The 24,855-nt window shown below is 42.7% G+C and overlaps 1 protein-coding gene across 4 annotated transcripts in view; it reads right to left on the bottom strand.

Moving 5' to 3' along the window:
• Positions 1-24,855, bottom strand: part of LOC147253772 (RNA-binding motif, single-stranded-interacting protein 3-like) — a 228,604-nt gene that overhangs the window by 170,210 nt on the left and 33,539 nt on the right. For all 4 annotated transcript variants that reach the window (XM_086219056.1, XM_086219057.1, XM_086219055.1 and 1 more), the window contains one exon: positions 1,498-1,658. In XM_086219056.1, the coding sequence (XP_086075182.1) occupies positions 1,498-1,658 (161 nt within the window). The remainder of the gene's footprint in view (positions 1-1,497; positions 1,659-24,855) is intronic.

Raw genomic sequence — 24,855 nt, 5'->3', positions numbered from 1 at the left:
ACACACACACACACACATTTGAATCACAGAACCAGAAGTCAAAGGGCCCGAAATCACCAGCCAGACAAAATTTGTGTGTGTGTGTGTGTGTGTCCATGTAATGCTTAGCTGTTCTTTATTCTAAAATTAGTTGTTGAGATCATTTCAAGTCATTATGTACTGAATATTTATCTTTTAGCTGAATATGTTACTATTACATTTCATATTTTGTAATGAGCAAACAAGTCAGTGTCTGTGACTGTTTTGGTCCATACAGGATAAAGTGACTAAATTGTGCATAGTCAGCTGTTGGACAAATTTATGATGTCTATTAATTTAGATAATTGTTTACATTATTTATTAAAGGAACATTTTTAGATAACTAAAATAACCTGCACCACTATGTCTTTTTAAAGGTTAATTCAAGTGTACAAACATTTCCATTTTTTAAGCAAAAAAAACAGAGAGCCAACAGTCTGTTTGTAGCCAGTATGATGGGACACTTAAGAGCAACAACTATTCATAGCAGTTTATCAGAGAGGGTAATTGGACGTTTACAATACAAACTGCATGTGACAAGTGACACTGCAAAAGCACAACAGAAAAGCAATAAAAGCACTGAAAAGAACCCTGAACAACTTAATATCTGACAAATGTGCCAAAGTGAAACATACATAAATTGCATTAAAATGTCTCAAGTGCTCCAGATATATTTATTTAGTATCAAACATCTAAGGTTTCACTTCATTTGTAATATTTCTTTTTACTTCCACAAACACTGGAAAAGCCCATTGAAAATATTTTTTTTTCATTTTCTTGTAATGAAGGATAAACAAATAAGAAACTTGAGCAAATCTGGGCCAATAATTATTTGCAGACTAACAGATACCAATAAATTACAACATACTAGTATTCCTAAAATTGACCTTTTAAGATTCTTGTCTATTATCAAGCTCAAGTGTATATGTATGGAGTTTGGAGCAAATTAGTTGAAATAATTAAAAAAAAAAAAGTCAGAATTTGCTCCTACTCTTTGGCCCTAATCTTATTATAAAAGAGTTCACTGTAATGTCCAAAATGGTTTAAAATTCTGCTGGTCAGAAAGTAGATTTATCTAGGCTCAACTGCAACACAATTATTCAGTGTAAAAGGGAGAGAACTAGCGGGCTGTGTGATATTTCAGTTTTAACGAACAAGAAATGTCTAAAATGTTAGGAAATCTGTGAACTGGATGAGATCATTGCTTAATGTGCATGTGTCCTTGTGTTTGTCTGTCAATGACCCAATGGCAATGAAACGGATGGGTTAGGCCCTGCTCGGATGTGATTTTCCACTGAGGAAGTTGGAGGAACACAGAGGTCAAGAGCAAACTGTTGATACTAATAAGAAATTGCTGTTTGGGACAAAACTAATTACCACATGTTGAGCAGGAATTAAGTGAACAGAGGTGCACCAAAGGATGCCGTTTCAGTCAACTTCAGGATCAGGGTAAGTAGAACAATGTAGAACAGAACTCACGGCTGACAGAGTTTGATGAGATCCTGGTCAGTGGTGGCTGGTGGCAGGCCTCGAATATACAGGTTGGTCTTACTTAGTTGCTCCACTAACCGTCCTCCCTGACCTCCTCCTCCTGTGGTGCCAGGACTGGGTGGAGCCATGGGTGGAGGAGCATAGGACTGCTGCAGACAGACAAGTGAAGAAGTCACTTTACTTCACAGCAATACCAGCATTTAGAGTTCAGCATGTGTTATCTGCCCATCAGGTCATATAGAATATTCCATAATCTTTTAATATAATGCTTTGCATTATAATCACATTTTCACAATGGATTCTTCATCCTTTCATTAAACTTGGTTACATGGTTTCTTAGCTTACAGTAAACCTTCTTGTCAGACTCAGAATTAGAATTGCTTGCCATTTGTTTTGCTTGATCACTTTGTAATATACACACCTTCAGTTCCTTGTCCAAAGTCACCTAACATTTCTGATGGTTTTCTTTTTCAGAGGTGCATGTTTCTTCATTATAAATACAAATTATTTATTAAAATATTCAACAGCATCATCTGGATCATGTTATCAATATAATGTCCCAAGTTGTATTTCTAACGTTTTCTATAAAATGATCTTCACTGAAATATTTGATCTCTAAAACAATAGTTTTGAGGTTTTTGAACCTTTGTTTTCCTCACTACTGCCACCAGATTGTGATTGCTACATTCTATTGGCACTGACGTTATTGTAGAGCTCTGCTGAGTTGGTAAATATATTATCCAAATAGGTTGATGTTTAGGATCCCATCTCTTTGTAATCACATTCTAGTTGGTTAAGTTAATATCTGTGTTAATCCACATGCCTCTGTGTTAGTGAGAAATTTATTTTTTTCTGGACAGTGTAATGAGTTCCAATCAATGTTGAGATTTCCTAGGAGATGTATTTCATTTGCATAATTACATACTTTATCTATCATGTTACAAAATTCATCAAAGTTATACAGATTTGAAGTAGCTTGCCTATAACAACATTCGAATGGTTTCAAATGTGGGATGTGTGCTTGAAGCCACAACGCCTCTATCTCTGTTGACATCAGGTCCACTCTTACTTTCATCAGCATATGATCTCTTATGTAAATAGCAACCCCACCTCCATTTGCATTTCTGTCTTTTCTGTATATATTATATATTATATTCCTTCTTTAATTAATACAGAGTTTTCAAACATGACTAAAGATAAGACTCTGATATTGCTAAGACATGTATATTGCCTTCTGATAATAGAGGCAACATATATTTATATGAGCCATCCTCAATATTAAAGGATTGTGAATGTTGAATTCCACTCAGCTACCCAGGTTAGGGTTGTTATGCATGTCTACATTTATTGACTCATGCATCTTAGAGCTCCTACCTCTACAACAGTCAAGTCAAGTCAATTTTATTTGTGTAGCGCCAAACCACAACAAAAGTTATCAAATGACACTTTACAAGTAGAGCAGGTCTAGTACCACACTCCTTCAATGAATTTACACCCAACAATTCTCCATGAGCAAGCACATCCTGCAACAGCGGCGATGAAAACCTTCCTTTTGTCAGGCAGGAACATCAAGCATATCAAGGCTCAATGGGGACGGCCTTCTGTTTTGACCAGTTGGGGGTAAAGAAAGCCGGACTCCAAGGTCCAAACATACAGAGACACAAAAACCCAGTAACAAATATAACTCACATCTCGACCTAAATTTATCCACAAAAAAAAAAACTTGACACCCTCAAAGTCTGATTTATCTGCAATCATTGTGAACAGTTGCAATCCAGTCCTGACCCCTCAGAGGACCCTATTTATGCAGTTTATGCAGCCAGGTGGTTGGCGGATGGCGGATTTTGGTATTTAGCATGCACGCATAATCAGTGCGCAAATCATGGCAAACCCGGTGCACTGTAAAAAGAGGCAGTTACTCATAAGTGTGTTCCCAGCATGATGTCAATCAAACCAGTCTCCTGAAAATCTCTTTAAAGCTTTAAAGCACTTGGATGCCACTATTTCAGGGGTATACACATTCCAACTCAGGAACAGTGAACAGCTTTTCATTTAAAGAAACAGACCTCCTTGTGCTCCAGGTCAAGGCCCAGGTCAAGGCTCAAGTTTTATAACTATATACGGAAGCATCAGGCATCCACCGAAGCGATCTTAGGTGAAGCAGTCCTGGGAGGAGGTAGTGGCCAATGTTTCCATGTTTTCAGGCATCAATATAAGCATATTACAATTCCACCTCTGACTGATACGTCCTTTAAATAGCACTTCACACATAAATTGATTAACCAAAGACCAGCCCCTTCTTTGACAATGGTGCAATTGTTTTCTGGTGTCCTAAATAGGATAGGAATTTGCCACAGTTGCGCCAGACCACACTTCATTAACATACCTAAGCACCTACTAGCACAGATGGAGTGGAAGTTAATTTTGCTGCTAAAAGGGCAGGGGCATTTGCCATGAAAACATAATTTGCACTGTTTGAAACTAGTAATGACACTTGCCCTTGACTGAGCACCAGCTTGTGCCATGCCTAGAATAGGACCCATTCGTCCCAAGATACGAGAGAGAAGAAAATTAAAAACAAAATTACTGAGAATCAACATAGAATCATGCATGCACCTGCAGATTCTGCCTTTTAAGAAAGCACTGCAACTTTACAGGGTCACCAATGAAGTTATGGTCATGCCATTTGGATATTTTTAATGTAGCCAGATAAATTAAGTTGGCAAGAAAACCCACCTGGGGAGCCTTATCCATGGAAGCATAACAGGATTTGCATCAGATTCTTGATACAAGCTTGATCCGTATATCTAAGACACACAAAAATAAGCACTCTTGAAATGTGTGACGGGTCACATGATCTCCACTTGGGGGTCTTTTAGTGTAGGTAACCACGGTGGTAGCTGAGTGTTGAGATATTGTATCACATTAAGGCTTTCTTTACCATGGAATTTCTTCTGCTAGGGCCAATAAGCTTCACTGACTTTGCTTCTACTGTAATGAATAATCTTGACACTGAATCAGATGTGCGCTCTGCGTAGTCTGTGTGTTTACTGTGTGGGCAATACGGAATGAAAAGGTGTCGTCTGTGAGCAATGACCCATCTGACTCCATGGCATCAAAGGGCTGCTCAAGGCTTGTGAATCTCTCCTTGGAGATAGTCTTGGCTTTTGAAAAACATTTCTCCAGTGCAGTGTCAGTCAGCTCATCCAGTCTTTTGGTCAATTCCATTGTTTGCTCTGAGGCACATTGAATACCGTAAATTGACTGTAGGTATGACTGTGAGAGTGAATGGTTATCTGCCACCGTCCCATGCACGAGGAGGTTACTCAGAAAACGAGGAGAACATCAGCTGGGCCCGTATGAAGTTCAAACCATCTAAGTCACAGAGCATCTCAGTGGTGAAGGGAGTGCTTACTGACTTACAGTTCTTCATCGGTGACGACCCAATCCCCACTATATTTGAGCAGCCAGTCAAAAGCCTTGGAAGACTATACGATGCAAGCCTGAAAGACAAAGACCAGGTGAAGCAACTCCATATTGACATCAAAGAGGGCCTACAGGCGATTGACAAAACCCAACTCCCTGGGAAGATAAAGGTCTGGTGCTTCCAGTTTGGTCTGCTACCCCAGGTGTTGTGGCCCCTGGCAGTCTATGAGGTGCCCATCTCAACGGTGGAGAAGCTAGAGAGGCAAGTCACGGTCCACGTCAAGAAGTGGCTTGGAGTCCCGCGCTGCCTCACAACCATAAGCCTCTACGGAGACAGCGTGCTCAAACTACCCCTCACGAGCCTGGCAGAGGAGTTCAAGTGCGCCAAAACATGCCTGCAGATGACCTTGAACGAATCCAAAGACCTGGTGATCAGAGAAAACGCACCGACGCTGGCCACTGGGCGCAAGTGGAGACCGGCAAGAGCAGTGGAGGAGGCAACAGCCGCTCTTCGACATGCTGACATCGTAGGGAACGTCCAGCAAGGAAGAGGAGGCCTGGGACGAACAACTAGCCTGGAGGAACGCCACTGCTCCAGTGCGGAGGAAGATGGTAGTGGAGGAAGTGCGGCGTCAGGAGGAGATGGCCAGATGGGCCAAGGCAGTCGCCCTTGGCAAACAGGGACTGTGGACACGGTGGGAGAGTGTTGAAAAGAGGAGGTTGAGCTGGAAGGACGTTTGGGCCATGGAAGCAAGGAGTCTGAGCTTCGCCATCAGGGCCACATATGACGTTCTCCCAACACCAACTAATCGGCACCAGTGGTTTGGTGAAGATCCTGGGTGCGTCCTGTGCTCCACGCCAGCCTCCTTCCGGCATATACTCACCGGGTGCAAAACCAGCCTGACTCAAGGACGTTACACTTGGCACCATAACCAAGTCCTAAAGACCCTTGCCGCTACACTGGAGGAAAAACGAGCCGGCACCAACGCCCTAGTGCTGCCAACGCCTAATACCTTAACACCATGGGCAACGGCCTTTGTCCGTGAAGGGGCTACAGCTACCAGGAGCAACTCAACTCCATCAGAGAGAAGCCAGCTGTCCCCTGCACGTGACTGGAAAATGCTGGCAGACATTGGCGGTCAGCTGGTGTTCCCCTCAGAGATTGCCACCACGACCTTGAGGCCTGACCTGGTGCTCTGGTCTCCCTCCATAAAGAAGGTGTACATAATTGAACTTACCGTACCCTGGGAGGATTCCATGGAGGAGGCTTATGAGCGGAAGCATCTGCGGTATGCCGACTTAGCCGCCGAAGCAAGGCAACGTGGCTGGAACATGGAAGTCCGTCCGGTGGAGGTTGGGTGTAGAGGGTTTGTGGGAACATCCACCACAAAACTGCTGAGGGACTTGGGAGTTAAGGGCAAGAACCTGCGGGCAGCCGTCAAGGTGGCATCGGAGGCCGCAGAAAGAAGCAGCCAGTGGCTGTGGCTGAAGAGGAGCGACCCCAGCTGGGCCGCCAAGTAGTCGGACAGAAGGTATGCGGTCAGCTTAGGCCTGACTCAGGGAACAGGACGCCCCTGCCATGCATAGTCCCCTGAGATGTCCGCCACTTGTCAACAAGGTGACTCTCATGACTAATTGGGCTTGGGACGCAAGCTGAGGTCTGATCACCCTACAGCTGGCCGCCCCTGGGGAGGGTGTATAGTGTAAAGGGCCGAAACACCCCGTGACCCAGGGGAACACTGCTAATGATGCGTACCCGTAAATTCTCCTGAATTCTCCATCAAGTTTATCGTCCACCAACAGTTATTTGCATGTGCTCGCACAGGAAATCTACATCTCATCTTGTGTTTTCTGGAATCTGTTTATATGTGTTGGCCCTGCAATGGACTGCGACCTGTCCAGGATGAACCCCGCCTCTCGCCTGAAAGCCACTGGGATAGGCTCCAGCCCCCCTGCGACCCTTAACAGGATAAGCAGAAGAAGATGGATGAATGTATCGGTTCAATTTAAAAGGTGGAAAGAGCGGCACAGTGGTTAGCACCATCAGCTCAGAAGGTTCCAGGTTCGAGCCCCGGTTCATGTATGGGATCATACTAGAACTCAAACATAATACCCTACATACTACCCTACTTGGATGCTTCATGCAGCAGCTTTCTGAACATCCATCCATCCATTTTCTATACCTCTTATCTGTTAAGGGTTGGGGGGGGGGGGGCTGGAGCTTATCCCAGCTGACATTGGGCGAGAGGTGGGGTACAGCCCTGGATGGGTCTCAAGTCTGTTGCAGGGCCATCAGGAGCCATTAGGTGCTCAGTATCTTGCTCAAGGATACTTCAACATGGTCATGGGGGGAAGTGAAGATGGCTGGAGTCAATTGTGTGTTGAAGTTGAAAGTAGAAATGTAAGCTGTGTTAGTGATGGAGTTGTGAATGGTAAGCTCCCGTGGAGGTGTATTGTTTTGTCTGTAATTCGCAATAGCAGCAATTATGTTGCTGAAACTCTTAAACTCACAATGAATTAAAATCAGATTGAGTCTCAGGATGAATCTTAGTTGACGTTTCTGTCTAGTATCATGTTACTGGTGCACAAATCGACTGGCAACCTTTACCCCTCCACTCACACACACACGCACACACATGCACACATACACACACACACGCGCGCACACACACATATACACCACTTGATTACTTTCTATCAGCTTGAACTGCTCACTTAAGCGGAAGAAAATGGATGGAACTCATAGGTTCAAAGTTGACACCCACCCCTTCCTATTTGCTGCCTTAGGCACATTAAGTTACGTGTAGAGGAAGTAAACAAGCCTGATGGTTCAAAAAGCTGGTGGAATGAAACCTTTTCTTCCAGCTGCCTTGATGTCTGAGCAAAACAAACAAGAAGTCATCTTCTTTACTGATGAAAACTCTTCAAGAACCTGACAACCTTCTTTGAGATGTTCAACATGATGACAAGTGAGCGAGGTAGAACAGGAAAGGTCGGTACACTATGTTTGCTGGTGTATGGTGTATGGCATGCATAAGCTAACATAAATGTTTCAAATGATTTTCTAACTTCTATTCACTATTCAATAATTATTACATTTTTTAGCATAAGAATATTATTAATAACATGTTTTCATCACTGTATTATATTCCCACTGAAAAATAAACTTTTCAATAAAATGCCAAAAGCGGAACAAAAGAAATCAAACCTTTCTCAATTGTATATGTGTGTCACTATTCAATAATGATTAAATTTTTTTAGCATAAGAATATCCACAACATGTTTTCCTCACTGTATAGAATTTATATGATATATAAAAATGTGGCATGGTGGTGCAGTGCTTAGCACTGCCGTCTGGACCCCACTTTGAAAACCACTGAGCGAGAGAGCATGTCTGAGCTTGTGTATGCCAGTGATTGAGCCAGTGTTTGTGATAATGACAGGTTGTCAACACATGGCAGCATGAAGCTGGGGTTAGCTGTGATATTAATCAATTACCTGCACTTCCCTAAAATGGTACATCATTCCTATTAAACACACACAGACCAGACAGAGCAATAAAAGGAGATGGTGCCTGTGGATCAGTGTCATTTACAAGCCATCATCTTGCACTAACAACCCAAATTAGCATTTACATCGTAATCAGTCTTTGCCAATGATGACTGAGCCTTTTGTCCATTCATTTGCATCCACATGATCAGTGAGGCCTCCAAAAAGGTTTTCAAACCAGAACTAAAGAAAAAATGGTTCTATGTATCTATCATCTTTGTGAACAAAAGAAAATCTGAGTGTCTAGTCTATGAGAGTGAGAGAATGATATTGGACAGCTACTTCCAAGTTGAGCAACTAAACACTTTAGCTGCTTCTACAGAAGATGAGGGACTACTGAGAGCCCTCAAGTCCAAAATGTCAGCCTTGGCCAGGCCGTTGGGTGTTTCAGCGCAGGGGGCCCTGGTCAAGTCGAGTTTCATAAACTTCACCCAGATGGATGCGCCCTCCCGCTTCTTCTTTGGGCTGGAGACTAAGAATGGACAAAGGAAGATCCTTCATTCCTTATGAATGGGCAGCAGCACCAAAATCTCAGATCCGTCTGAGATCAGGAAGGATGCTGCCAGTTTCTACAGAAACCTCTATAAGAGTGAGTGGTCGAGTAATCCAGATGTGCACAGCAGCTTCCTCAGTCGTTTTGCTCAGGTCAGTGAGGCTGACAACACAGAGTTGGCAGCAGAGGTGACCCTGCAGGAGCTTCATGCTGCCACTATGAGCCAGCAGAATGGCAGAGCTCCAGGGATTGACGTCTCCCCACCGAGTTCTATATGTCCTTCTGGAACGTGATCGGCAAAGACCTGTTATAAGTGGTCAGAGACAGCCTGAAAATGGGAAGACTGCCCCTGAGCTGTCGGAGAGCCGTCATCACTCTGCTGCCGAAGAAGGGACACCCACAAGAAATAAGGAACTGCAGGCCTGTGTCCCTGCTGTGTACAGATAACAAAATCCTGTCCAAAGCTCTTGCCACTAGACTGCGAGAGGTGATGGCGTCCATCATCCACCCTGACCAGACCTACTGCGTGCCCAACAGGTACATTAGTGACAACGTAGGGTTGCTCTCTCTCGGGAATATTCTATTCTATTGCCATTGAGCCCCTTTTAAACAATCTCACAGGTGTTTGCTTTCCTTACTGTTCCACGTCTGTTAAGCTGTCTGCTTATGCTGATGATCTTATTGTTTTAACAATCTCTCAACAAGACATCAACGTTTTAACGGACGCTATCGGTGACTTTGGTGTGCTCTCGTGCTCTCCTAGTTCCTCTGGCCAGCAGGGGCGCTGCTTTCCAGCTACAGTTTTTGCAGCGACTCCTGACGGGACCAGAGGACACTGTGTGGAGACCTCTGTCCCGCTGCATCCTGCAGCGTTTTAACGGCCTGGGTCAAGATTTTAAATAATTTTTAATGAACAATTTAAGCATGAGTGCATCTCGTTTACCCTTTTTTTTTTATAAAAGTGTTTTTAAGGTCTGGAGCCTGCTGGCCAGAGAGAGGAGGAGACAGGCAGACTCTGCCTATTGGCTTTAGTGAGAGATGGTTCTGTGGGGGACCAGGCTGGACCTTCCCAGCTGGGCAAGAGAAGCGACTATCGGGAGGATGGTCAGGGCTAGAGTGGTCACGCTGGGGCAGGTGGTGGCGCTGGCTGGCCCACAAATGGATAACCCCTTGGAACTTGCTGCCCGACTGGGACTCACCTCCCTGAGGACTATCCAGTGACTGCTGGACCACTGGAGGTCCAGACTCCCTGAACCCGACTGCTGGCTCCTGACCTCTCTGGCCTACACAGAGACGCAGGATGAACCATTTTCTGCCATTTTCCTGGCTGCAGATTTTAAAGACTGTTCAGGCCCCCTGCTTGGAGAGGCCACACCTGCACCGTTGGCAGGAACATCCGGAAATTTTTTTTACAAGATGTTGGCTAAGACCATGAACCGGCAAAAATTGCACCAGAGGGCTGACATGCTGTGGAGGAGCTACCTGGCCCTACGTGCTACCTGCCAGCCCCAGTGGAGGGCACTGTATAAACCACCACTCTCAAAGAGACACGCTGACCTCCACTGGAGGGTCCTGCATGCCATCGTCCCCGTCAACTCCTTTGCGTCCAAGCTCAACAAGGCAGTGGAGGATAAGTGCCCCTTCTGCCAGCAGAGAGAGAGACAATTTTCCACTGCTTTTATGAGTGCCAGCATCTTTTTCCTCTGCATGTTTTTTTTTTAAAGGGTGTCTCTGCCTGGTGTGGGGAATTTTTTAACAAACAGTCTTTTATCCTTGGTTTTAGATACACACGCCAAAAAAAGGACAAGGGCCAGCTTTTAAACTTTATTTTGGGGCCAAGATGGCAGCGTACCTGAGCAAGATGAAAAAAGTGGAAGACGGTGAGGAGGTGGAGCTTGTGACCCTGTGCATCAATATGATCAAGTCCAGGCTCCTCATTGATTTTAACTTTCACAGAGCAAGTGGAGATCTGGATTCCTTCCAGCAGGTCTAGGGGTTCCAGCAGGTTCTCTGCTTCGTTACGGAGGACACCCTAGTGTTTGGAGATGCACTGTTGTGATTGGATTATTTATTTTATTTTATTTATCTGTTTTGGTTATTAGTCTTTTTCTCTGTTGTTATGATAAAAATTTGAATAGTGTGTAAGAGCGGGAATAAAATGTTTTTCAAAATTCTAATTTTCTATCTCACTCTCTCTCTCTCTCTCTCTCTCTCTCTCTCACACACACACACACACACACACACATACACACACACACACACACACACACACAAGATCAAAAGCCTTGGACAAAAGACCTCTTTTAGCGAATTTGTGCAGCTGTCAAGGTTGGGCAGATATTGAGCTGTGTATGTAATGTATCAGAAACAGTGTTTAGGAAATCTGTTGAAACATTAAACTCTCTCTCTCTCTCTCTCTCTCTCTCTTTTCCCCTCTTGTCCTTGCATTTCCACATATTTAGTCCATATTTTTTCCTTCCTCACTCCCTGCCTCCTCTTGTATCCCTGTTTCTTTTTCTTGAAGGATTACTTTACAGTTAGCATGTATATGGACTGAATGCTGCCTCTCAGCTACTATTGTTGACACACTTAGTTCAGTGGAGCAGCTCTCACAGTGGGGAGAGGCATTGGTACAAACTGTCAGACAAACCAAATACAGTCACCAGGTTTTTGAAGATTTCATGCCCGGTTGAGACTGTGAACATTAATACTGCATGGTGTCATACTGTACATGAACGTAATGTGTCTTCCTGATGAGTATAGTACAGTGAATATGTGACTAGACAGAATTACATGGAGGTTGACCACAGAGGAAAGAAACTGACCTTTTTTTTTTGTAGGACACCATAACAAATGTATGAACCACAAATAAAACACAATGCAATACAACACACGATACAATGCAATTCAATATTATTGTCTGCATGTATCTGCAAGGCTGACTGTATGCTTGGACTGGCCAGGATCAAATCAGCTACAGGAGCCCAACCGGTGAACTCTGCACCTCACCACTGTTTCATTCAAGCTTAAGTTAATACACAGTGCACACACCCAGATGCCAGCAACAACACTAAATAGTCTATAAACAGCCCTCTTCTGTCCCCCAGGAGTTCTTCAATTGTAAAATTGTAGTTCATGATTATGTGGGTTTCATTCAAATAATCAGCATTACTTTTTTAAACGGTAAGACCATATGTTTCTCTCAAGCTAAAAGTTGATCTCGGGAGTTACATCTGGACCCCTCCTATAAAAAGGGCAATTATGTATATAGTGCTCTGAAGTACTACAAAATCAATCAAATAATGATGTAACACAACCACAAGCCAAATTGAATCAGAAGTATCTAGTCACATGCAACATCCAATATTTTCTGCTGTGAAACACTGTAAATTGTCATCTTCTTTTAAATATGCTATTCTTGAGTTTATTGACAACAAGAACCAATCAAGAGCAACATTACTGTTGGTGGCAGAAAAGCAGTTAGACCTTAGATCTGGATGGTCTGATAATTTTCTACTCTGTTAATCTGCCTCCTGTTTTATTCATTTTAACAAAACTTCACCGGTGATATAGTCTTCCTTGTACATTTAAAATGATGAAGTGCATATTTGCTCACTGCTGTTAAGTGTTTGTGTCTAGACATTTACATCAATTCTCTGCTGTGGCAGTCCATTGTAGAAGAATGGCTGAATGACTCACAAAGTGACAGAGTGAATGTACATAGGGGGCAGAACAGTGAACACACAGACAGGAAGTCCCAGAAATGGGGTGAACTTTAGTTGAAATGTAGGAAAGAAGGGATATGGAAATGGATGGGAGGGAGTGCAGTGGAGTAAAGGATAGAGAGGGTGAATGAAGAGAGTTGAGAAAGAGGGAATAAGTAGAAAGAGGATGGGTCATATGAGAAAGGGTAACATTTGAGAGGGCTGTTCCAGCCTCTTCTGATGCTTCCTGAAACAAAGAGGAAAGAATGCAGGCTATTTTTGGGTCCAGCACTGAGATTCTCTCTAACTCTCTGTGTCTGTAAATACAGCAGCAGAGGGGTTTAACAGACAGGGTTCCCACTATACCATCCCTATTTGGAGATTAAAAAGGCAACTAAATTAAACCCACAGTCTTGACTACTGCTTCATTCTGAAAACTTGAAAAAACAAAAATATAATCTTTTCAAGGCTGCATGGTGATGGTTAGCACTGTGGCCTCACAGCAAGAAGGTTCCGGGTTCGAGTCCCGGCTTGGGCACGGGATCTTTCTGTGTGGAGTTTGCATGTTCTCCCCGTGTCTGCGTGGGTTCTCTCTGGTACTCCGGCTTCTTCCCACCGTCCAAAGACATCAATTTGGGGACTAGGCTGATTGAATACTCTAAATTGACCGTAGGTATGAATGTGAGTGTGAATGGTTGTTTGTCTCTCTATGTAGGCCCTGCGATGGACTAGCGACCTGTCCAGGGTGTACCCCGCCTCTCGCCCGTTGACTCTGGGATAGGCTCCAGCCCCCCCGCGACCCTTAATGTGTAGGAATAAGCGGAAGATGACGATGGATGGATAATCTTTTCAGAAACTTACACAAATAAATTGTCACAGTGGTATCTTGGTTGATTGGAGGATGTAGTTTAAAACTCTGAAATCAAATAAAGTATAATGGCAAATTTCTATGGACTAAAGGGTGTGTGAGTGCTGCAGCAGTCAATTATTGTGTACAGGGATTAGTAGTCAAGTCAGTTGTATAGCACCAAATCACAACAAAAGTTATCTCATGACACTTAACAAGTAAAGCAGGTCTTGTGCCACATTCCTTTAATAAATTTACACACAACAATTCTCCATGAGCAAGCACATCCTGCAACAGCCGTGACAAAAAAACTTTCCTTGTAGCTGGCAGGAACGTCTAGCAGCACAGCAACATACATAAGGTGAGGAAGTGCAAGGAAGTCTATACCTCCCAGGGTTAGCAGCAGTTGCTTTGTAAAGTGCATGATAGAAGTAGTAGTGCAGTAGAGGTAGTAGTGCAGAAGAAGTGGTGAGAGCACAATGCCCTGTGGAGAGCCTGTAAAGGTGGTAAGGAAGTCAGACAGGTTGTTGTTGATCCAGACTCTCTGTGTTTAGTAGGAAGTTCAGGATCCAGAGAATGAGTTGGTCGTCCAGGTTGAAATTTAGGTGGAGCCTCTCTGCCAGGATGTGTGGTTGCAGACCCTTAGGCACGGAGAACAGAGCCATAGCATCTGTCCAGTGTCTTCCCACACCGAGCCAGAATAACAGAGGATAGGCCGACGTAACAAGCCAGATGGCGGCTCCACCGGTGTTAGCAAGAGCAGAGTGGACGGAAATGAATAAAAAGGAGTGAAAGTTGTTGTAAGTTCCCACAGGCTCACATGAACTTCACAAAAAGCTTCTAGGAGCTAGTGAGCTGACGTGAGCCTGAGACAGGAAAACAAAGCTGAAATAAAGAGAAGAAGCCGACCTAAACAAATAAGATGGCTGCTCTCATGTTGGAGCCTGCCAGCGTTAGCGTTAGCAACTGTGAACTGGATTGAATAAAAAAAAGAGTGAAAGTAGAAAGGCTGTAAGTTCCAATGAAACTCACCTGAAATCCACGGGCTATGCAGGAGGTTAGTGAGCTTCCTGCGGCGGAAACAGAACAAATAAGGGCAAAATAAGAAGGAAAAGGCATCTGAGCCCCAGCCGGTTGTCCACATGAGCAGCAACCCAGAACCGGAAGAGAAAGAGGGGAGTATGCTAATTGGATACTCCAATTAATTGATTGTAGGTGTGGCTGTGAGTGTGAATGGTTGTATTATGTTTTGGCCCTGCGATGGACTGGCGACCCATCCAGGGTGAACCCCGCCTGTTGCCCAAAGCCCTAACCCTAACCCTAACCCCCCCCCCCCCCGTGACCCTTAACAGAAAATGGATGGATGGATGAAAGTACAGCAGATCCAGGCTCAGTAGGAATGACCATCTGCTTTGACTTGTTGGGGGGAAAGAGAGCAGGACAGCAGGGCAGAAACATAGGCAAACAATGGAGAAAAACAGATGCGGAAGGAAAGAGACAGACAGCGCTAGAGAGAGAAAGGAAAGAGAATGATGGACAGATGGGACATGAGCTGGAGATGCTAAGAGTGGCAGCTTGAGCCTCTTCAGGTCTGTAGCCTCCTCCGGCAGCACCTTGGATCTGGTATGTGGGGAAGCCCAAAGGCTCCAGAGAAGAAGACGTGTTATTAACACAAATGAGTATGATACATGTATAACACATTCAGGAGGAAAGAGAGGAGGAGAGAGAAGCTCAGTGCACCATGGGACATCCCCAGGCAGTCTAAGCCCCTAAGCAGCCCTAACTATAAGCTTTATCAAAAAGGAAGGTCTTAAGTCTGCTCTTAAACATAGATAGCGTGTCTGCATCCCGGACTGAAACTGGGAGATGGCTCCACTGAAGGGGAGCCTGATAGCTGAGGGCTCTGGCTCCTACTCTACTTTTAAAAGGATTTTTAGTAGCCCTCTTGGAAACAGGCCTGATGATATCTAATACAGAATGCATGTATCAATTTGAGGAATGTGTAGGCTCGAGTATACAGCCAATGATTAGTGCCGGAGTAAATGATATGTCAAGAGAATTCCCACCTGTGGTTCATTTAATATGATTATTTCAAATCCAATGAGCAGCACAGACAACTGAGCTCAGTTCATTCCAGGGGAAGAATTTTCAGTTATACCATTCGTCAATCCATAAAATGCAGTGATGTCCATCCATCCATCGTCATCTTCCGCTTATTCCTACACATTAAGGGGGCTGGAGCCTATCCCAGCGTCAACGGGCGAGAGGCGGGGTACACCCTGGACAGGTCGCCAGTCCATCGCAGGGCCAACATAGAGAGACAAACAACCATTCACACTCACATTCATACCTACGGTCAATTTAGAGTATTCAATCAGCCTAGTCCCCAATTGCATGTTTTTGGACTGTGGGAGGAAGCCAGAGTACCCAGAGAGAACCCACGCAGTCACGGGGAGAACATGCAAACTCCACACAGAAAGATCCCGTGCCCAAGCCGGGACTCGAACCCGGAGCCTTCTTGCTGTGAGGCCACAGTGCTAACAACTGCACCACCGTGCAGCCCAAAATGCAGTGATGTTTACATAATAATTACTCATAAGAGTATTGTAAACATAATCTTAATCATAAGCGTAAAGGCAATCTTATCGTGCCTGAATGTTTCATCAAGTTAAACTAGTCCATGCATGAGGATTTGTGCGTCACAACTAAACAAAGAGTTGAGGAAATGTGCACGTTTTGATATTTTGGACCATGGACCTATGTTTACAATATAGGCGTAGTCTTTGGCAAAAAGGCAAATAAACAGTGTAATGTTTGGAGTCATGACACCTTATTCTGGGTGATTGTAGACAGCTCTGGAGTTCTTTGCAGACTTTTCAAAAGTCTTGACTTTTTCTAACCCATTGATGTTTTTTTTATAAAAAAAAAATTATGGATTGCATCCAAACAAAATTACAGCACAGCAAATATGATAAAAAAAATCAAAGTATTGAGTGATAATATCAAAACAAATACTTTAGGATATGACAGACCAGAGGGAGTCAATGAATGAAACACAACGAATGCCACATGGTAAGGAGATTCATAGACTTGGACAGATGGATGGATATTAGTTTATTGTAAAATATTGACAATCATCTTTTATGCCCGCTAAGAGTCAATAGCAGAAGAATGTCAGAAATACATGAAAGGTTTTTGAGATTCAGGTTACTTGTCAGAATATTTCTCAGGAAACATACGAGATGGACCACAATATTTTACATGGGTAGATTCAGCTACCTCCTCAGGATCATTTGTGTGGGCGTGGCAAATTTAGGTTAATTGAAATTTTCAGGATTTGCAGGTACATTTTACTAGGGTGTCTTCAGGTCTCATCAGCCTGAGGTCAATCAAACTTGGAGGAAAGATCAGTTTAATGAGTAAGATGGTGGTGGTGCATGAGTAAGTGAGGTTCAGCATCTCTCCTGACAGGCAATCTTGCAAATTAGTGCTTTTTTAACTGCTCCCTAATAGATAATTTGCTCAGAACAGCACTGCTTTAAAATTTTACAGAAGGCAAGAGCTCTTGACTTTGGACTATGCAACTCAAACAGTTCTATCACCAATCTGCGATTCATCCCAGAGATCTCCAGAACACTTGAGGCTGCTCACTCTATCCAGCCTGGTGGAAGGGCTCACAGATGACGTAGAGCCCGTAAACAAAGGTATGGAAATTGTGGGGGACTAGGAGCTAAACTAAAACTAACACTGTAACGGCTCACTTTCCTCAGCATTTTCCTTGATAATGCCTGAACTCTGGCAAAGAAAATGGATGTACAATGACTCTGCATCACGAACAGTAAACAGGTTATTGACTCTAACGTCATGATTTTTACAGAGATATGGCTTAATAGCAGTTTTCCAAACAGTGCTACTGATGAAGCAGGATGCCACACACTGTGCAGACAGGACTGCAGATGACTCCAGACCAGAGCAGAGGTCTGTGCATTTATGTAAACAAAGCTTGGTGCATAAACTCTGTTGTTGCTAAGAGATATTGCCAACCTAATGTGGAGTTTCTCATGGGTAACTGTAGACCTTACTTTTTCTTCCATGAGAACAGTTACAGTTAGAGCTGTATGCACAACACTGGATTTTGATGCTTAGCTTCCAGTTAAAGAATTTCACGCAGCCATTAGCAAACAGCACATATCACATCCAAAGAATGCCTCTATTGTTGTGGGTGATTTTAATCACTCAGACTTGAAGATGACCCTCCCCAGATTCCATTGGCATGTTTCCACACTCAAGGAATCAAGACCCTGGACCATGTTTACTACAGCATAGTTAAAGCTTACAAACCTATAACCCTCCCCCATACAGGACAATCAGGCCACCTTTCTTTGTTTCCCTATCCCTAAGCACTCACTAATTAACCCCCAATCCTATGATATTTCCTTCTGACATTTTAAACTTATTTTGCTTTAAGAAGAACAACCATGAGCCGGTAACCAAGGCAGAACTGACTACTGATCACCAACCCCTAACACTATTCCCCATTTATGTCAGAGCAGGAGCAGGATCAATGTACGTTAAGCCGCAAGCCATGATTGCATCTCTGGAAGTGTGCTCAGAGCGTGTGCTGGGAGCTGGCAGGGTTCCTGATGGATTTCTTCAATCTGTCCTTTGCCTATGCTGTTGTGCTATATATATATATATATATATATATATATATATATATATATATATATATGAGTGGCCCCTCAGGACAAGCTGGTCAGTGAATGTCTTAGACAGCTGAAACCCAATGAGAGTGAGGAGAGGGAGAGGAGCAGACACGGCAACTGAGGAAGTGGCTGATATCAAGAAAACCTACCAATGGCTGGAACATGCTAGACTGAAAGACAGCACAGAGGAAATCATCATGGCAGCAAAAAAAGAGCCATAGAGGCCAAGGTCTACCACACTAGATCAGACCCAAGGTGCAGTCTGTGTCAGGATGTTCCTGAGACGTCCAACACATGGTAGCAGGGAAAAGATACTACTGTAGCTGCAAAAGCACACATGGAGAGGCACAACTAAGTGGAGGTGATAGTGTACAAAAAAAGCTGTACCCAGTATGGACAAGAAGTACCCAAACCCCAATGGGACATACCACCAAAAGAGGTTGAGAACAACAGGGCTAAGGTGCTGTGTGACTTCAGTTTCCAGACTGACAAAACAGCAACTGGCAAATTAACTGGACATAGTAGTGGTGGACAAAGAGCAGAATGTGGTGATACCTATATATATCTATATATCTATATCTATCTATCTATCTATCTATCTATCTATCTATCTATCTATCTATCTATATATATATATATATATATACACACGCGCATTAGGGACATTTATTTTTATTTATATATATATAGATATAGATATAGATATAGATATAGATATAGATAGATAGATAGATATAGATATATAGATATATAGATAGATAGATATATAGATAGATATATATATGTCCCTAATGTGCGTGTGTATAAATGTCCTCTACCAGAGGCCTGGGTTATAAAGAGGTTTGTACAGAGGTTTTCTTTTTATTTGCATATATAGAGAAATAAAAGAAAAGCTCTGCACAAACCTCTTATTATGCATATTAATGCAAATAAAATGTTATTTTATTCAAGTAAGTTGTCTTTCCTTCTCCTCTCATTTGCCCACTGGTCAATGCTGCAACTCTGGAGTGATGAGAAGTGGCAGATGAGGTTTTTGAATTGGCTGGTTTTACAGAGACCTATATGAAAGAGTAAAGTATTAATTCTTCAGTAGTTCCCCTGAAATTTTTAAAAGAGGTACTGTTATGCACTGAAGCTCTACTAGTAGTAGCTCTGGTTCTTTGTCACTGCTAACGAACTGCAATGCAATGCAATGGTTATCTGCTTTTAAACGGAACTGTACCTTCCTACATGCAGCTTATCATCCAGAAGCGATTCTATTGCCCTTTATTTCATAGTCTTCCTGTTGCATTCTGATAATCTCATCCTGCCCCGCATGCACCTCTTGATGTTCTTGTCAAACATTTTGCTTCTCTCCACCTCCTTTTAGAATTCCTCCTGTTCCTTCCTCCACTTGTCTTTTATCCTCAGAGTTCACAACCACTCCCTTCCTCAGTTGCTGCCTCATTTACCCATTCAATCAATTTTTTTCCTCTCATTTTGTCTCTTTTTCTTGCCTTCCTCTTCATCCTATAAATCATTCTCCTTTCCTCCAAAATTGTGCAGGAGATTAAAATATGAGGAAACAATCAAGCCGAGCCTTATTAGCATATGAACAGGCGGCCAACAGGCAATTGCAGCTGCAACAACAGGGCCTTGGAAATACACCGCAAATCTTTTTTTAATAACAGGAATGACTTTTTTACCATATTTTGCAGAATGAGAAAGAACAAACCTCGACTAGGCATTTCAGGCAGTCAAATTACCATTTCAATATGAAAGGCCATAAGAATTAGACAGAATGCTTATAAATCAGCATGTGAACATGTGTGATGGGGGGTTTTCTCTTTTCTTTCAGCTAGTGATATATGATAAATTTCACAGTGGTACAGCACAGAAGCTGTGTTTAAAGTGATACGTCACTCAAGTGTATTTTTTCCTCAGTACCTAAAAAAAGCAGCTTGAGCCTCACTTCTGTACTGTAGCTCCTGAGAGCAGAAAGAAACAGCCATGTATATTCAACTTGAAGCAAATGGGGGCCTACAGCTACCATCTACAAACAACAGGGAAACTCTCCAAAAATGTCAGTTTATCTTTGCTGTTGTGATGAACAAATGTGAATGAATTGGTTCAACTGAAGACACCAATTGGTCAACCAAACCAAAAGCGTTAAAGTTAAAGATGCTTTTAGCTAAAATCAAAGTGTTTGTGGCTAGAGAGCTTATAAAAGAGGTTTTTTTTTCCCCTGCAAGCAAAAACATCTTCATGAGCTCAAGACATCTATCTGTGAAAACGTATTGTGTAAAGTAGTGCTTATGATATCCATTTTAGTCAGTACAATCTTAACCAATAAACAGTCTCTCCAGTAAATGTATTAAGATCTGATGTGGGAAAAGTGGATGAGCTGTAAACTTGTTTATATGTAATTAATTATTATTGACAGTTCAAGTGATAGATGGTCTTTATCACGTGTACTTGTGTGCAGGGCAAAGGACGAAATCAAATGATATCCAAATATAACTATTAAACCTAATGGCTGTAGTCAGATGAAACAACATACCGTATTTTCCGCACTATAAGGCGCACCCTCAATGAATGGCCTATTTTAAAACTTTTTTTCATATATAGGGCGCACCGCATTATAAGGCGCATAAAATCTAAACGGCTGTAGTGGCTGGGGTTGCATTATGCATCCACTAGATGGAGCTGCGCTAAAGGGAACGTCAACAAAACAGTCAGATAAGTCAGTCGGTCAAACTTTATTCGTAGAGTACAAACCAACGTTCTGACAACTCCGTTCACTCCCAAAACAAGATAGTGCATTCACAAACGGGGAGGGGAACTTTTCTCTGATTCAGTAAACACATAAAAGAAACAGTCAGTAAATCAAACGCTAGTGCAATCACAATATAGTAACTCTCGAAATAGTGCAAATAACAATATCTAAATAACTCAACGTTGTGCAAACGTTAATGTCCATATTCACAATATCTCCCAAGCCTCGTTCAGTTGTAAACACGTGAAAGAAACACGTAAAGCTCACTCTTTCAGTTCATTCCTCATCCACGAATCCATCGAATTCTTCCTCTTCAGTGTCCGAGTTGAACAGTTGGGCGAGTACGGCATCCAACGTGCCCGGTTCCGTCTCGTCAAAGTCGTCATTATCCGATTCAGTGTTGCCGTTGTTGTCTGGCAGTTCAGTGACGATACCGTTTTTACCGCCGTTACTTCGGCGACGCCCCTGACTACGGTAGCCATAATGAACCAATATTGATCCACACAAAAGGCACATCGGATTATAAGGCGCACTGTCGGTTTTTGAGAAAATTCAAGGTTTTTGGGTGCGCCTTATAGTGCGGAAAATACGGTACTTTAACATGGGACCACGAATTTCAAAAACTACAACCTTTATTTGAATAAACCCAATTTTTCTTGTGCCTAAAACTAAAGGTGCAATAGACTTCAATTTTATGAAAACAATTATATTGCGGTGGTGAATTAATTATCAGGAGGTCAGAAGTTGTAACATTTCAAGTGAAAGTTAATGTTTGGTAATAACAATGGTCAATGCAGGGCAGTACGGTGGTGCAGTGGTCAGCACTGTCACCTCACAGCAAGAAGCTTCTGGGTTTGAGCCCTGGTTCGAGTACAAGATCCCTCTCTGTGAGTCTGTATGTTCTCCCTGTGCCTGCGTGGGTTCTCTCTGGTACTCCAGCTTCCTCCCACAGTCCAAAGATGTGCAAGTTAGGTTAATCAATGACTCTAAATTGATCATAGGTGTGACTTTTAGTGTGAATGGTTGTGTGTCTATATGTGTTGGCCCTGCAACTGACTAGTGATCTGTCCAGGGAGTAACCTGCCTAAGCTGGGAAAGGTTCCTGCCGTAAAGCCGTAACTTTCGTGGGTGTAAACATCTGACGTTTCATACAGCATGAAGTAATGTACAAAGTATATATCGGAAGAATATTTACCCCTGTGACACAGACTGACAAACCTCATAATGTTCCCAGGCAAACCTCCAAACCTGTGGTCACAGACCTGGTGACACTTTCTTCATAAGTTTTTCAACTAGCTGGTGACCTGTTTCTTCATTCAGCAATAGCTAGGTCAACCAAGCTCCTCTGTGACCTTTTCATATAACAAGCCATCCTTCACAGTCCCCGTGAGGCGGTTATCCACGGTCCTCTCGGCAGTGATGGTTAGCAGCTCCCTAATCTCAGTGGCTCTCCAGTTGCTCATCTTGCTGAAGTGACGATATGTCGGAAGAATATTTAGCTCCGTGACAGTCTGTAAGTTTCAGAACAGCAATTTGCTGCTCTGGCTGCCAGCAGCATCAGTGTTGACATTATCAGAGGTGTTTGATGCGGGAGAACCGGCAAGCGCTATAATTGTGAGTTTGTGTCATCATCAACACCTCTGCTCACCTCACACCTAGCCGACACATTGACGGCTTGGGTTTACATAGCAGTGGAGGGAGCAATAAGTATGCCCTCAGAGGAGGAATATTTCCAGGCCAAAATTGACCCCCAATTTGCCACACTCTGTCTGAAACCTTGGTCCAAGCAGCAAAATAGACGGGCAAATTAGCGGATTGCTGTCCAGTGTGAGAGTGCCTATTATCTTTTATCTCTGCCAGGATCTCCTACCTGAGCCCTCACCAGCCACTCAACACCTCGATCACCCTTCACCTCAGCAAGTTGCACTCGTGGTGATTCTGAATCTTGCACTGACCGCTTGCAGTGATTACCTCCCAGATAGCTGATATACTCTCTGAGTTTAGAAACTGTAGACTCTGTGCTGTCAAGCATGGATGCCAGAGTCTGAAATCATTATCAGATGTGTGATCTGCTATTTGTTTACTCATAAAAGGTAAAATCAGCTAAAATTTTAGCTGATACACAGTGTTTTCTCCTTCTATAGACATGCAGGTTGATATATACTTCAGGTGCTGATATATAATTAAACATAATTCTTTTCTTAAAAGACAATACCTGGCTGCTTCGGGAATGTGTTGCAAATCCAGTAGTGGAGCTGATGTGAGTTACTTCCTGATTATCAGTGATAATGATAGATGATATGCACTTTCTGCTCTATTGGCAGGTGCAGTCTGCTCTGTCTTAAGAAATATAATATCAGTGATGATATAATTCAGGGAACTGATGATGTTCAAAGTGTTTTTTGCACATATGAAACTGCATGGATAATGCTGGGTTTACAAGTGGAAGTGAAGCAATGCACTGCTTCATCTACGCACAGCAGTACCGAATGTAGTAACAAGGTTCAATGGGCTTCTTTCCTTCAAATCAACCAGATCTGATTTAAATACACTTATCTTTCCCTGGTCTGATTTAAGGGCTCAGACCATTCATTATTACTCTGCTTCTTCCTTCACTCTTTCCCTTCGTTCTACCTCTGTCTCTCTCTGCTTTAATTAAATTCCTTCATCAATTCTGAGAACGCAGAGATCAGAGTGTAAGGGCATGTTGAGTGCCATCCAAGCCTGCTGACTGAGATCAGATATCCGGAGGGAAAAATCCATAATGGGGGTTTGGAACAAAGATAGAACTTGGTCAAATGGTTATAGTTTTGTTTATTTGTTTGTTTGTTTTTCTCTCAGGTGTAGGACTAAACAGAACTACCGTATGTAGGAAATTTGTGGAAGAAAGCTAGCCAGACAGGTAAAGTAACAGGCAATCTGATTTTACACTCAGGGTAGACATTCGGAAATGCATGTGTGCTCCTGCTGAAATGAAACCAATAATTTATGATCTGAGGAGTGTCTTCCAATTGTGTTTTAAAAAAGTCAAACTCCCCCACAAAATATACTTGGATTGTGATGAGCCACTGGACCAGTCTGATAAAAGGATGCTGCACCCTTTTCCACAGTACATTCATTATGATGAATTCTAAAGGAATTTTTTTTCTGCTGTTCAACACTTTCAGGCCTCTACAACGTAGTTCTGGCTTTAATTACCAAACGTTATTGAGATGCTGTCTGTTCTTGAATTGATTTAAAAGATTTTTGAAATTACCTGGAAAAAGTTAAAAATATCTATCAGCTGACATGTTTTTGCAATTGAGCACAGGCAAAAAAGGGCAACGCAGCCACGCATGACAATTTGGTATATTTATTCCTCTGGACAATTTAGCCCAACATTTTACACAGGCATAAATATACCAAATTCTTCAGTAAAACTATCTAGGAATGGAAATATCACTGTGCACAGATGCAAGGTAGGGAGAGGAGATGAAATGAAATCTCTCTGAAATAAGATTTATTGATGGATAACATTCTGTTTCTCAACTTTCTTTCCTTTACTGTGGCCTTGAGAGAGGGTGAAAGTTTAGATGTTAATTCGCAGGTTTGTGAACACTTAAACTATACAACCTTGCTTATTTTACATTTTAATCTGGAATGGAGAAGAGAAAATATCGAAATAAAATCCATCAATGAATATTTAGAGGTTGAACAAAGACAACAAGATGAAGTGGTAAATAGTAACTAAAAAAGGTTCTGAAGAGAATACAAAGAGAAGCTGGGGGAATAATGACGCTGTGAAGGAAAGGAGGCCATTTCGACACAAGCAGATATGGAGGTTTTAGAGGGCAGGAGAGAACAAGGGAAAAGCAGAGGAGGCTTGA

This window comes from Aulostomus chinensis, chromosome 11, assembly GCF_037954235.1.
Source record: "Aulostomus chinensis isolate RoL2024-O1b breed Wild chromosome 11, RoL_Achi_v1.0, whole genome shotgun sequence".
NCBI lineage: Eukaryota > Metazoa > Chordata > Actinopteri > Syngnathiformes > Aulostomidae > Aulostomus > Aulostomus chinensis.
Note: the sequence above shows the minus strand (reverse complement) of the source record. Positions and strands in the feature narration are given on the sequence as shown.